This window comes from Neofelis nebulosa, chromosome X (assembly GCF_028018385.1).
Source record: "Neofelis nebulosa isolate mNeoNeb1 chromosome X, mNeoNeb1.pri, whole genome shotgun sequence".
In the NCBI taxonomy this organism is placed as follows: Eukaryota; Metazoa; Chordata; class Mammalia; order Carnivora; family Felidae; genus Neofelis; species Neofelis nebulosa.
The window spans coordinates 126,709,006-126,723,127 of record NC_080800.1 but is presented as its reverse complement, the minus strand read 5'-3'; the positions used below and the strand labels follow the sequence as shown (position 1 = coordinate 126,723,127).

The window sequence follows — 14,122 nt, the reverse complement described above, 5'->3', positions numbered from 1 at the left end:
CGTCCGTTGGACCCAAGGCCAGGAACCTTGGAACCTCCCACATACCAAGGCTTGCCCTTGGCTAGGCGTGACGGGACGGACAGACTGCAAGGAAGGCAGGGGAGAGGCTGGACGTGAAGGGAAATACCATGAATACTGACAACACGCATCTGTGAGCGGGGCGGGGGGGGGGGGGGTACAAGCCCCGTTGGACCCAAAGCCAGCACCTCCCCTAAGCACGAGCTGGGGCTACCGCTCTGGGCTGCCTAGCCCCTGCCCAGCCCCTCCCCCACTCGCCCCTCATCCCAACTCAGTTGAAGGGTGGTGAGAGGTGGCTGGGAGCCCATGTGAGGGACTCGGCCCCGCGTTCCCCGCCCCAGACTGTCCCGCCAGCTCACCCAGCATTTCTCCCCAGGAGGATCTTGAGCCCAGGGCGCCCAGCAGCGGCCACTGCCCGCCTCCTTTCCGACGCCGGGGGCCGGAGGAGTCTGGGCCAGGCCAGCGTGGGGGCGGTGCCGGAGCACGGGGGGCGGAGTCGTGCGACCGCCAAGCCCCGCCCCCAGGCTCTGCGGCACCTCCCGGAGGAGGGGTCGGGTGGGGCGCCGCTGGGTCAGCTGAACGACAGTCACGGGACAGCGACCAGCTCCGTCTGGCTTCCTGGAGAAGGAGGGATGAGCGGGGGTCTCCGAGTGCGGCAGCCCAGCGGTGGGGCCCGTAGTGGGGACGGCGTTGTCATGAAGGGTTCCCGGGACGGTGGGGTCAGTCCTGGGGCCGGTCCTGGGCCAGAGGGCAGCCTCCGGCACGGGTGCGGGGAGACCCTGAGGTCTGGGTCCCGAGGCCTGGGGGCCTAAGGGGAGCGGGTCAGGTGGTCCTGGGGGCCACAGGAGCCTGGGGTGACTTGGGACACAGAGGAACCTGTCGAGGAGGTTGGGGCCTGGGAAGCTGGGGACGTCTGCTGGGCAGCTGGGTCTCCAAGTCCCGAGTTCCCCTCAGGACATGGAAAAGGAGAAGGAGCGGGAGGCTCTGCAGGCCTGGAAGGAGCGCGTGGGGCAGGAGCTGGACCGCGTGGTGGCTTTCTGGGTGGAGCACTCCCACGACCAGGAGCATGGGTGCGTCTCCCCCTTGTGGTGTCCTCAGCAGGGGTCTTTGCCCCTCCTGAGCCCCCACCTCGCTCTCCGCGGACCCAGATCTGCCGAGCCCCGCAGGGCGGTGGGGCGGGGGGGGGGGGGGGGGGAAGGGGAGTGCAGCCCCTCCCCCGCTTCGCTGATACTGTGCCTCCCACAGGGGGTTCTTCACGTGCCTTGGCCGAGACGGGCAGGTGTATGATGACCTCAAGTATGTGTGGCTGCAGGGGAGGCAGGTAGGGGACGTCAGCTCCGCCTGTCCGTGGTCCACACACACACACACACACACACACACACACACACGAGGCCGGTCCCCTCCACGCTCTTCCTCCCATGACGGCGGCACCTGAGCACTGCTCGTCCCAGCCCTGAGGACCCCGCTGCTCCCCACTGAAGCCAGATTCCCTCTGCTCCCCCACAGGTGTGGATGTATTGTCGCCTGTACCGCAAACTCGAGCGCTTCCGCAGCCCCGAACTTCTGGACGCGGCAAAAGCAGGTGTCCCCTCCCCTCCCGCCATCTCCCCAGAGGCACCTCCAAGTGTACTCTAGTTCCTAGAGAGGTCTAGAAGCAGCGAAGGGCCTGGGGACGCTCACGAGTGGGAAGGAAGGGGAAGGTGGCAGTGTCCTCACCTGAGTTCTAGCAGGCCGACTTCTCAACCACCAGGTGGCGAATTTTTGCTGCGTTATGCCCGAGTGGCACCTCCTGGAAAGAAGTGTGCCTTTGTGCTGACGCGGGACGGCCGCCCGGTCAAGGTGCAGCGAACCATCTTCAGCGAGTGTTTCTACACCATGGCCATGAACGAGCTGTGGAGGGTGACGGGGGAAGCGCGTTACCAGGTGTGTGGGAGGGAGGCTGCACATGGGTCTCCCTGATGCATTCCAGTCCTGGGTACCAGCGTTCCCCGCCCCGGGCTCTGCCTGCAGGCCGGGTCTCTTATCAAAGTCAATCCTCTCTTTGGCCCCCCCACCCCGGGGCCCCGGGGCTGCTGGCTACACCCCCCCCCTCGCGGTGCTGTATTGTCACCGTGGCCCCTCCCAGAAGTCTCTACCTCTGAATCCCTACACTGGGCACCAGGCAGAAAGGGACCAATCCTTGCCCTGCCCTGGCCGGGAGGGAGCTCTCCCTCCTCCCTGGAGCACCCCCCCCCCCCCCCCCCCCCCCGTGCTTTCAGACCTGACCTGGATGCCTGGCAGTGGCCTGCACCCACACGCTGGGAACCCCCGAGGCAGGGTGGGGCAGATCCACCCCGGCCCCCAGCAGCCGACACGACGCTGGGCGCAGAGTCCGCCCTCGGTGAAGGCGTCCCACCAGTGCGTGGAAGGAGAGGGCTCTCACCCCACCCCACATCCCGGTCAGGAACCCACCCCCAGGCAGGACCTCAGGGACCGGGATGCGTCCTCAGCCCGGACCTTCCCCTCGCCTCCCTTCTCCCCACCCAGAGCGAAGCAGTGGAGATGATGGAGCAGATCGTGTACTGGGTCCGGGAGGACCCATCGGGGCTGGGCCGGCCCCGGCTCCCCGGGGCCCCGGCCTCCGAGTCCATGGCGGTGCCCATGATGCTGCTCAACCTCGTGGACCAGCTGGGGGAGGCGGACGAGGAGCTGGCGGGCAACTACGCGGAGCTGGGGGACTGGTGCGCCCAGAGGATCCTGCAGCATGTCCAGGTTGGGGACGCGTCCGGGGGACGGGAGGACGACGCTGGCCTCCAGGACGGGTCCCCCGCTCCCCACCCCCTGCAGCACCTCCTTGGCTCACGCCCCACCACCGCCACCCCAGCTGGGCGCCGATGGTCCCCTTTACGGATGGGGAGACACGGAGGCCGGGGAAGCGCAGGACCCTACACCCTGGGGAAGGAGGAGGGCCCAGGGGAGCTCCGGAGGGAGGGGCCCAGGGCAGGAGGGAGGGTGCCGGAGCCCCTGGCGTGTTAGAGGGAGCAGGAGACCGGGCCAGAGCCAAGTCCTTCCGGGCCTCTGTGGGCAGGCCCAGGCCACCCAGTCTCGGCCCCCATTCAGTGTGTCCCCCTTCCCACCTCTCAGGGCCCAGCCCGAAGCAAGGGTCAGAATGCACCCAGGCCCTTGGGCCTCTTCTCAAATTTCCCCTGCGAGCCCGGCCTGCCCAAGACTGCAGGTGACAGAGGGGAGGGAGGGGGCATCTTTCTGGTTGGATGGCAGGCGCTGAAGGCACGTTTAGCTTCTCTGTTCCTCCTGCGACAGAGGGATGGACAGGCTGTGCTGGAGAATGTGTCAGAGGATGGTGAGGAACTTTCTGGTTGCCTGGGGCGACATCAGAACCCAGGTGAGGAGTAGGGTGGGCTGGGGGTGGCCCAGGAGGAAGGGAACGCTCACTCTTGGGTTCTGGGCTTCAGATGTGGGGAGCGCCTGGGGGCTGCCTTGCGCCCTCTGTGCCCTCCACCTGCTGCTGAGGACCAGGCAGGGAGGCGGGGACAGACCTCCCAGGCTGGGGTGTCAGCAGCAGGAGAGGGAGTCAGGGACAGACCGCGAGGGCAAACTTTCTGCGGGGGGGTGGGGGGGGTGGGGGTGGTGGCCGTTGGGCCCGCTCAGGGCAACTCCTGCTGTTAGCGAAGGAGAAAGGGAGCTGCCTGCGGGCAGCACAGGGGGGTTGAGCTCCCCCACCCCTTCCCCTGCTTGGGGAAGGCTCTTCTGCCTGCCTCACTTGGAACCCTCGTCAGGCCATGCGCTGGAGGCCGGCTGGTTCCTGCTCCGTCACGCCACCAGGAAGGGCGATCCCGAACTTCGAGCCCACGTTATCGACAAGTTCCTGCTGTTGCCTTTCCGCTCTGGGTGGGACGCTGACCACGGAGGCCTCTTCTACTTCCAGGATGCAGACGGCCTCTGCCCCACCCAGGTGGGAATGCGCCCGGGGCCCACGGTACTAGCCTGTTCAAGGCTTTCTTCGCCGGGAGGCGGGTGCTGTCATCACCCGCTTCAGAGGGGGACCTGGGTCCCAGAGTGATGAATTTGCCCCGTGTGACCCTGGTGACAAACTCTTGACTTCTAGGCCGGTGGCCCTCAACCTCACGTACGTCCCCCTCGTCCTTGAAAGGCGCTCTGGGTGATTCTGCGGCCTCAGCAGCTGGGGCAGACTTGCCCCTGCAGAGGGTGACTGAGCCTGCCACCGGCAGGAGCCGAGTGTCCAAGAGGCTTTAGACAGACTGACAAGAAGACGGGGTTTCGATTCTAGGGTTAAAGGAGAGGTCACCCCACCCTGGCCCTTCGGAAGGGGCTACGTGGGGTGCATCCCATCCAGGAAGCTAGTCCCATTCAGAGGGGCCGTTCAGACCCTCGGAGACATCCATCCCACGATGAAGCTCCAAGTGCTTGGGCCGGATGGGTCTGAGCCGTGATCTGGAGAATGGGGGTGACTTTCCTGCTGACAGAAGTGGCAGAGGGTGGGACCCAGGGCCCTCAGACCCCGCCACTGCTCTGTGCTTTCAGCTGGAGTGGGCCATGAAGCTCTGGTGGCCCCACAGCGAAGCCATGATTGCCTTCCTCATGGGCTACGGTGACAGCGGGGACCCTGCCTTACTGCACCTCTTCCGCCAGGTGGCCGACTACACCTTCCGCCAGGTGAGTGGGCTCCCGGTTGGGCATGGGTGTGGAGGAAACAGCGGGCAGCCCTTCCTCCCCGGGCCTTTCTGGCCGTGGGAGGACGCTGGGCTGGGCTGGGGAGGCTGACCCCACACCCCCTTCTTCTCCCCCACACTGGACACAGTCCCTCGGCCGGTCTGGGTTCCTAGAGGTCCGGACTCTCTAGTCAGTCAGCAAAGCGGCCCCTCTGGAGCTGGTGTTTCCACGGGAGGAGGGGCAGAATATAAACAAGGAAATACGGGTCTGGGGCGGGGGGCAGTGCGAGTGGGAGAGAATACAGGCAGGAGTCGTTTTGCACGGAGGAGTTACCTTGCGTGATTCAGGCATTACTGGGTCCGGGGGCTTTGGGAGGGAGACTCCAGACCGCGTGCAAAAGCAGGGAGGTGGGAGACTGTAGCTGTCCATCCTGGCCGGTGAGGACAGGGGCCCAGCCTGGGGTGCGAGCGGCAGTGGGCAGAGGGGTCAGAGTCTGGTCCAGCAGGCAAGGTCTGGGCTGGCCACGATCGCTTGCGTGTCATAAGAATACAGATGATACTGTGAGCCGTGAGGCAAGGTAAGCTTTTGAGACAGGAGAGGAAAGAGGGAATACGAGGGCCCGGCCAAGGTGGCAAGAATGAATCAGCTGTGAGGTAGGAAGGAAGCCAGGGGTCCCTCAGAGGCCAAGCACTGTGAGCAGAGTGACGGACCAGCTGCCGCTCAGGGGACACCTTGGCTGTTGTGCCTGGTGATGAATGAAGATTCCTGATGTGTTTCTCGAGCCACGATGCACTCCACTGGTAAACCCCAGCACAGGAGGAACTCTAGGGGGTCTCGTTCTGGGGTGTGTGGGCTTTGAAACGTGGGAGAAAATGACATCCCCATTTGCGCTGACCTCTGATTGGAATTCAGCACTCGCCTCCACAGTGGTATTAGCAGTGGCCGACTTTGTCACCGGCAGAAATCCCCAATGTGTTCACATCCCACGGCAGGTAGAGAGGCATCTCCAATACTGCACGCACACATCACGGCTTCCAAGCACGGCATCAGGACAACTGAGGCTATTAATGCGGAATGCGTTCATAAACAACATGTGTTAGAGGCCAGCAGTGTTAATTGCATAAAGCGAAGTCTAAAGAATACGTTTTCAAGAGCTTGTGATAGCATTGAGCAATTGCAAAGGTTATCACCAACAGGTAAATCATTACGCGCTATCCAACAGAATACCTAAAGCAAAAATTCAGATATCCATGGAAAACCTGGACAGGAAAACAGGTACATTCTTCCCGTGGCAGATCAAGTAGTGGAAAAATAAAGAAGGACATAAACAAAGTCACTAGAAAAATGACATGAATAGACACAGCTCATAGGCCCGAATTTATTTTTTTAGTGCTTATTTATTTATGTAAAAAAATTTTTTTTAATGTTTATTTATTTTTGAGAGAGACAGAGACAGAATATGAGTGGGTTAGGGGCAGAGAGAGAGGGAGACACAGAATCCGAAGCAGGCTCCGGGCTCTGAGCTGTCAGCACAGAGCCTGATGTGGGGCTTGAACTCACAAACCGTGAGATTGTGACCTGAGCCAAAGTTGGATGCTCAACCAGGGCCCCCCAAGTGTTTATTTATTTTTTAGAGGGAGAGCAGGTGCATGAGCAGGGGGGAGGGACAGAGAGAGGGGGATCTGAAGCTGACAGCAGAGAGCCCAATGCAGGGGCTCAAACTCACAAACCTCGTGATCACAACCTGCCCCGAAGTCAGTCGCTCAACCGACTGAGCCACTCACGTACCCCACAGAGGCATCAGTGTAAAGACATTTTGATAGTGAACTTCAATGTCATTGATTTCGTCTATGATGCTTCCGAGAAGGGGTCCGCCGAAGTGTCTCTGAGGGTAGGAAGCAGAGGGGCCTAGGCCAGGGCTTTGAGGTCCATCCTGGGTAGTCTGGGTGGAACTAACAGGCCCGCGGGGGATAGGTGCCTGATGGTAATGCTGGCAGAGGGAAGGAAGGCACACAGAATAATAGGTCGACGGAGCTGCTGGGCAGGGGCAGGCTTCAGGTAGCTCTGAGGGAGGGGAAGATGTATTTGGGACCCATGGCGAGGCAGCCAAGAGTGGGATCTCGGTGCTGGGTGTCTACAGTGTCATGTACTGGAACACAGGCTCCGAATAAGTAACTTGCTACAAAGTTACTTTTGCTTTCTCGTATCAGTTGTATTGAGGTACAATGTATATACACAGTAAAACATGTCCATCTGAAGTGTTCCAATCATTTATAGAACGCACGCGACTCTGTGACCAGCGCACGCGTCTCTCAGTGACCAGCAGCACTATCACGATATATTACATTTATGTCGTCCCCAAACAGGGTGCTTCTTAGTCCTTCTTGTAGCGTTTCAGATCACAGCCTGGAGCCCCTTCCCCCAGCGGGTTACCTCGCGGCCCACTCCCAGCCCCAGGCAGAAAGGAAAAGCCCCACGTTTTCATTTGTGTGCTGGACACCATCTCACCTTTAAAAGCACTGATTCTGGAGCCACGTTACCTGGGGCCCGCCCCGGCTCTGACCCCCGGGTTGCCGTGCGGTGGGGACAGTGGGCCCCTCTTTCCCTGGCCCCGTGGCACCTGGGAGGCGCCCCCCCCCCCCCCCCGCAGGCGCTGGCTGTCACGGTCTTGTTATTCCAGTTTCGCGATCCTGAGTACGGTGAATGGTTTGGCTACCTGAACCGAGAGGGGAAGGTCGCTCTCACCATCAAGGGGGGTCCTTTCAAAGGTGAGTGGGGGACAGGGCAGGGCCGCAGGGGCTCGGGGCAGTCGGCCACCCCTGCACCTCCCGACCCGCTGTCGTGCCTCGCCGCCGCAGGCTGCTTTCACGTGCCGAGGTGCCTCGCCATGTGCGAGGAGATGCTGGACGCCCTGCTGAGCCGCCTCGCCCTGGCCCCGAGCCCCGGCACGCAGTGCACTCCCGCCGCCCCCAGCCCCGAAGGCGCGAAATAAAACCGAGCGTGCTCCAGTGCCCGTGTGCGCGCGTCTGTGGGGGTCGTGGGAGGAGGGCGGCCTCCGAGCCGGCTGGAGGGCACGGGCTGAGCCGGCCCCGGGGGCGCCGCGCGCGCGGGACCGCCCCACCCCGCCGACCGGCCCGCCCCTCGCCGGGGCTCGCCGGGCCATTGGCGCGCCCCGCCCCGCCCCGCCCCGCCCCGCCCTGCGGGCGCGGCCCACCCCACGCATTGGCCAAGCGGCCACGAGGGCGGGTTCGGCGGCGCGCACTTCCGGCCCGTGGCCGGGGCCCGGCGCGCGCCGCCCCTTCCGCCGCCACCCCCGCGAGCCCGGAGACCCAGCTCCAGCCCCAGCCCCAGCCCCGGCCTGGCCGCCCAGGCGTCGCCTTGGAGCGCGGCGGCAGCTGACTGCGCGTTTCCGATCCGCTGGGAGCCGCGAGCCCCGCCGCCGTTATGAACATCCGCAATGCGAGGGTGAGGGGCCGGGGAGGGAGGCTGTCCGCGCCGCGTGGGTGCGGGCCCGGTGGCCGCGTGCGCATGCTCCCGAGGGGTCCGGCCGAGCCCCGGGCCGGCAGCCCCGCGTGCCTGCGGCCGCAGGGCACGGACAGGTGAAGGCCACCGTCCCGGTGGGGTGGACCTACCGGAACAGGGATGTCGGGGCTCCGTCGGATGGTGTCCCGGAGCCTCCCGGCGCGCAGGGCCATTCCCGGAACAGATGATCTTTGCACAGCGGCCGTGCGCCGCGCCTGTGCAGACAGATAGTCGCGGCGCCCGCCCAGCCCTGCGGGGGTGGGGGTCGGTGAGTAGACAGGGCGCAGGGTTCTAACGTGGCCGAGGCCTCCTGAGTCACCACAGCCCCTGGCCTTCCCGCCCCGCAGCCGGAGGACCTGATGAACATGCAGCACTGCAATCTCTTGTGCCTGCCCGAGAACTACCAGATGAAGTACTACTTCTACCACGGCCTCTCCTGGCCCCAGGTGCGTGTCCCTGCACTTTGCGGCTGGCGGGGGGGGGGGGGGGGGTGCAGAGCCAGGGAAACCCAACAGGGGCAGATTTCGGAGCACCGGCAGTGGGGTGTGCCGAAGGAAACCAAGCCACTGGCGCGGGAGGTCAGGAGCTGTCACTGAACTCGCCACCCGTTCGGTTCCTGTCATGCACACAGCGACAGGCTGGCAGCGGGACCAAGTGTCTGCCGAGGCCTCCTCCAGCTCTGACAGGAGGTCCTTTTCTGACTTCTCTCTCCTCCCTGTCACCTACCTAGCTCTCTTACATCGCAGAGGATGAGAACGGGAAGATTGTGGGGTACGTCCTCGCCAAAATGTGAGTCACGAAGGAAGGAGACAGAAACCCTATGCCAGAGTTGGGGGTGGGGCGTGGATTTGGGGGGTGGGCATCAACATGTGCCTGCTGGGTCTGCGTGGGCTGCTTTTTCTTGTTTTAATTAATCAAGAGACTGTTTTTTAGTTCAGTTTTGGGTTTACAAAAAGTCCGGTGGAAAGCGTAGAGAGTTCCTGTGTACCTCCTGCCATCTGCCCCCTAGTTTTCTGGATTGTTAACATCTTGCAGTACGTTGGTGACAGCTGATGGACCAGTCTTGTTACATTTTTACTACAGTCTATACTTTATATTAGGGTTCACTGTTCGCACGGTAGCCTTCTATGGATTTGGACAAATGTATAACAACCCATATCTACCTGCCTTTACAGAATCAGGAGTTTCACTGCTCTAAAAATCCTGGGTGTTACTGCATTTCTCATCTCTGTCCCCCCTGCTCCATGGCAGCCACTGATACACTTACTTCCTGTCTCTGTAGTTTTGCCTTTTCCAGAAAGTCCTATGACTGGAATCCTACAGTATGGAGTCTTTTCAAACTGGCTTCTTTCACCAAAGTCCTATGCGTTGAAAGTTTCCCCACGTCTCTTCATGGCTCGATAGCTCATTTTTTTCTAGCACGATCAGGATTTCCATTGAACTCCATTGACACTGCGCCTGTCTTTTGGCTGCACGAGGGGTTTTGAGAGTCTCAGCTGTAGCCCACCCTGGGTCTGGGGGAACGGTGGAGCCACCAGAGGACTTGGTGCTCCTGCTCTGGGCACACGCTGGGGCCGTGGGGCGCTGAGCGTATCTGTACCAGGCTCCTCTCTAGCCTCTCCTTTCTTCTTGCTGTAGGGAGGAGGACCCGGATGATGTGCCCCACGGACATATCACCTCACTGGTGCGTGGGGCTCGGCCGGGGTGGCGGCAGGGGTGGAGGTGGGCTTGCCTGGGGCAGCCCTCGAGGTCCCCTGTTCTCTCCCACCAGGCTGTGAAGCGTTCCCACCGGCGCCTCGGCCTGGCACAGAAGCTGATGGACCAGGCCTCCCGAGCCATGATAGAGAACTTCAACGCCAAATACGTCTCCCTGCATGTCAGGAAGAGGTGGAAGCCAGGACCGAAGGAGGGAGGGGGGTGGGGGAGGAGATAATGTCTTGATGGGGGTCCTGGGGTGCCCTGGCATGTGGAGATCTGGGGAGGGGGGTGGAGGGGGAGGCGGAGGACCCAGATGTGCTGTCCCTGTGTGGCCGAGTCTGCTCAGCTTAGCAGTTCCTTGTTCCCCTGCAGTAACCGGGCCGCCCTGCACCTCTATTCCAACACCCTCAACTTTCAGTAAGTAGCTCCAGATTTTTCTAATGGAATGGGGTGGTCCCAGCTCTGGCGCATCCAGACGGCTGAGGTGGGCTGAGCCGCCTTCCAGGCGGGAGGATGGGGGTGGCTGGAGGACAGACCTGGAGTCAGCTGAGGTGGGGAGCAGGTTGCGGACTCCAGTGTCTGTGGTGCCGGCACCGGCCTGCTGGAGTTTGCTCGAGGCGTGTTGTGAGGCGGGAGAGTGGTGTGGCTTGCTGTGTCGCCTGACGCTGGCTGGGGCTAGGTGAAGAGCACACAGGTGTTTGGGTAAAGGTTCAGGAGTAGAGATGAGGGCCCAGGACATGAGGACAAGCCAGGGTGCAGCACTCGTGGTGAGCTGGCACCTAGAAGCATCTAAGCGGGACCAGGAGAAAGGAGAACGTGGCGCTACAGAAACCTAAGCACATCCAGACAGGTAGGGATATCGGCAACAGCAGTGGAGGGATCTAGAGCCCTGGGTGTCCTGGTAGATGATGGCAGGTCCACTCAGGGACGTGGGAGTCTCTGTATGCCTGGCACGGGACAGAGAAAGCCTGGCAGGGAAGTGATGTGTGCAGGACACGGTAGCAAAAGCCACTTGAAAGTGAGGCTGGGCTGGAGGGCCCACTGAGACGGCATTCAGTTTCAGCTTGGTGGCGGATAAAGAGGGACTATTGGGAAGGGCATCCAAGGAGGGATCTTTGACCTGGACATAGATGTCTCTGGTGGCCAGCAATCCCACGGTCTTGGGGCCGGCAGGGCTCTCCTAGGCCGTCAAGTCCAGTGCCCCTTCCAGTGGCAAGGTCCCCGAGTATGCACACACACCTTCCCCCGTGCAGCCTTGGCCCCTGAGCTGCTCAGAGCAGGGGCCGCATGGCCTGGTGGTGGCTGTCAGGACCCGCGGCCGCAGCGCCCCTCCTCCTCAGTTCTAATTGCTAGGCCCGGGAATCAGCCTTGTTCAGTAAGTGACACGGAACCGGGCATGGGGGGGAAGGGATGGCTGAATCTAGGGCTTCAGTTCACAAGAAAGCACAGAAACAGATCCTTGGTAGCCAGATGAGGGACACAGGACAGGGGCAGGCCCCAGAGGGGTAAAGGCGCTGGACGCTGCTTACCGCTTACTGCTGGACGGCGCAAAGGGAAGGCCACGTTGGAAACGGGGCTTGCTGTCTCCGAAAGGGCCCTTTGGGGGAAAACAGATACCCTGCCCCACTAGCATATGATGCCGGAAGGATGAGAATTTGTCCCCTGATTTGGGTCGTCCTTTTCTCCACCTCCTGCCCCCAGGATCAGCGAAGTGGAACCCAAATACTACGCAGATGGGGAAGATGCATACGCGATGAAGCGGGACCTCACCCAGATGGCTGACGAGGTAAGTGTCCTCTGGGGCCAGGGCCACAGTCCTCACAGATGAGGAAAAGCAAGGCAAAGCATAGGAGGCCCTGCTGGAGGTCAGGGGCAGCTCTGGACCGGGGTGCTGAGACGGTAGGAAGCCCTCTGTGGCCAGAGGTGAGATGGATTCGTGCCAGCCTTGGCGGCTGTGTTGCCGGGAGTCACGGCCCCGTTCGCCTCAGTTTCTTCAGCTGACAGGTGGGGAGCTGGGCCCCTATCGCCCCAAGATCGCATGCTCTCCCGAAGCTTGTACCGCCTGAGGCGTGATGCGAGAGGTGAGGGAGGAGGTCCCTCAGTGTACTGAGAACTAGGGTCCCCAAGGCTCAGGAGTAAGACAGCTGGGCTGAGGAGAAGGTCAGGGGCCTGCCCCAGGCTCCTCGGGGGCCAGGGCCGTTCAGCAGGCTTTGCAGCAGACCCCGTGGGGGAGGCACATGCACCCTCACTTTGTGGGACGGGAAACAGGTCCACAGAGGGCAGAGCCAGGACTCCACCCGGGTCTTCTGACTCAGTCCTGCAGGCTGCCCTCACCCCTGGCTTGGGTGGCAGAAGGGGGTCTCTGTGGTCTGGAGACTCAGACCTGTCTCCTTCCTCCTGCCTCTTCCTGGGCTCCTGGCGGCAGCTGAGGCGACACCTGGAGCTGAAGGAGAAGGGCAGGCACGTGGTGCTGGGCTCCATCGAGAACAAGGTGGAGAGCAGGGGCAACTCGCTTCCAAGCTCGGGAGAGGCCTGTCGTGAGGACAAGGGCCTGGCTGCTGAGGATAGTGGTGGTGACAGCAAGGATCTGAGCGAGGTCAGCGAGACCACAGAGAGCACCGATGTCAAGGACAGCTCAGAGGCCTCCGACTCTGCCTCCTAGAGCCTGCGCTTGCTCCTCTCCCCACCCCGACCTGCCCGTCCTGTCCTCACCCCTCAAGGTTTCACAATAAACTTCACCCAGTGGCCTTGGGGAGTTCGTGTGTGCTAGTGTGCACCTTGGGGGCGGGGGCTGCCTCTCCCCGGTCCCTCTGTGTCCCGGGATGTGGACCTCCAAGCCTTTTGGCATGGTGCGTCCTGCCAAGCCCAAGTAGAAGGAAAGAGCTCTGTCGGGGGTTTGGAGGCGGGGCTCCCAAGTCTGATGGCTCTGGGCCCCTATGGGTCCAGGGAAGGGAGACCCCGGACTTCTGGAAGCCAGTCCCTGCCGGGGAGGCAGGCGCTCTGCCTTCTGAGCCCTGCTCTACTGCTCCCTTGCCGGGCTCCTGATGCGTAAAGTCCAGCTGCTCACTGGGCTTCTCTGTTGCTGCCCTACCTGGTAATGCCCTGAGCCCTGGCGACTGTGCTGGATTCCTCCCTCCCCTGCCATCCAGAAGGTTGGCAAGTCCTGTGTGTTCGACCACTGACCACCTACCACCACCATAACTCCTGTGGAATGTACTCCATAACCTAAGCTTTAAAATGCAAGTTAATAGACTATTGTTAGTAGAGTGTTAGGTATACAAAACTGAGCGGGCAGTGCAGTTCCCGTGTCGCCTCTCCCCCCACCCCCCAGTTTCCCCTATTATTAATATTTTGTATTAAATGTTGTTTTTGTTACAGTTGATGAGCCAATATCCAAACGTTATTAACTATAGTCCAGGGTTTATTTCCCTCTTTGTGTTGTGTATTCTATGATTTTTTTAATGTTTATTTATTTTTGAGAGGCAGGGGATAGCGTGAGCACGGGAGGAGCAGAGAGGGAGAGAGTGAATCCTAAGCAGGCTCCATGCTGTCAGTGCAGAACCGACTCAGGGCTGGAACCCATGAACCCTGAGATCATGACCTGAGCTGAAATCAAGAGCCGCTAAATCCACTGAGCCCCCCCAGGCGCCCCTCTGGATTTTCACAAATGGATCATATCATTTCCTGGAGAATATAAGCCCTCTTTTTTTTTTTTTTTTTGTATTGTGGTTGGCAAATGTTACATTAATTTCAGGCGTACAACAGTGACTCCACAAGTGTATACATTACGCTGTGCTCACAAGCACAGCTACCATGTGTCGCCATACAGTGCTGTCACAGTACCACTGTCTGTCTTCCCTAGGCTGTGCCTTTTAGTCCCTGACTTCCTCGCTTCGGAACTAGAAGCCTGGATCTCCCATTCCCTTTCCCCCGTTTGGCCCTTCCCGCCCATCCGCTCCTCTCTGGCAACCAGCAGTTTGTGCTCTGCATTTCTGGGTCTGTTTCCGTGTAAGTCCTCCGTTTTTCATGGCTTTACTCCAACCCTAAGGTTTGCTCCTGTGCCTCTGTCCCTGTCCTTCCCTCTGGCGGCGGCACTATCACTTGCTGCTGTTAGTTCCCTGGCCAGGCCGTGCCCGGGCTGCCCACCTCCCAGCGGAGCCCAACACTCCGGAGCTGTCACCATACTTCACGCGCCTGCCACTGCAGATGGTCC

At 61.2% G+C, this 14,122-nt stretch overlaps 2 protein-coding genes across 3 annotated transcripts; both read left to right on the top strand.

The window, feature by feature from the left end:
* Positions 1 to 569: 569 nt before the first annotated feature.
* On the top strand, positions 570 to 7,697 carry RENBP (renin binding protein). The gene is made up of 11 exons (XM_058714224.1): positions 570 to 737; positions 973 to 1,088; positions 1,264 to 1,339; positions 1,525 to 1,600; positions 1,769 to 1,941; positions 2,545 to 2,769; positions 3,319 to 3,400; positions 3,795 to 3,970; positions 4,561 to 4,692; positions 7,370 to 7,457; positions 7,548 to 7,697. Exons 1-11 carry the CDS (start codon positions 651 to 653, stop codon positions 7,679 to 7,681), a joined length of 1,365 nt encoding a protein of 454 aa, XP_058570207.1. The 5' UTR covers positions 570 to 650; the 3' UTR covers positions 7,682 to 7,697.
* Positions 7,698 to 7,975: 278 nt separating this feature from the next.
* On the top strand, positions 7,976 to 12,656 carry NAA10 (N-alpha-acetyltransferase 10, NatA catalytic subunit). 2 transcript variants are annotated; one of them, XM_058714230.1, is made up of 8 exons: positions 7,976 to 8,154; positions 8,559 to 8,657; positions 8,942 to 9,000; positions 9,850 to 9,895; positions 9,983 to 10,098; positions 10,282 to 10,326; positions 11,611 to 11,695; positions 12,335 to 12,656. In XM_058714230.1, the coding sequence occupies exons 1-8, from the start codon at positions 8,134 to 8,136 to the stop codon at positions 12,569 to 12,571; spliced, it is 708 nt and encodes a 235-aa protein (XP_058570213.1). In that variant the 5' UTR covers positions 7,976 to 8,133; the 3' UTR covers positions 12,572 to 12,656. The 2 variants fall into 2 exon arrangements, with proteins under 2 accessions (XP_058570213.1, XP_058570212.1); XM_058714229.1 differs by lacking the exon at positions 7,976 to 8,154 and adding an exon at positions 8,232 to 8,479.
* The last annotated feature ends 1,466 nt before the right edge of the window (positions 12,657 to 14,122 follow it).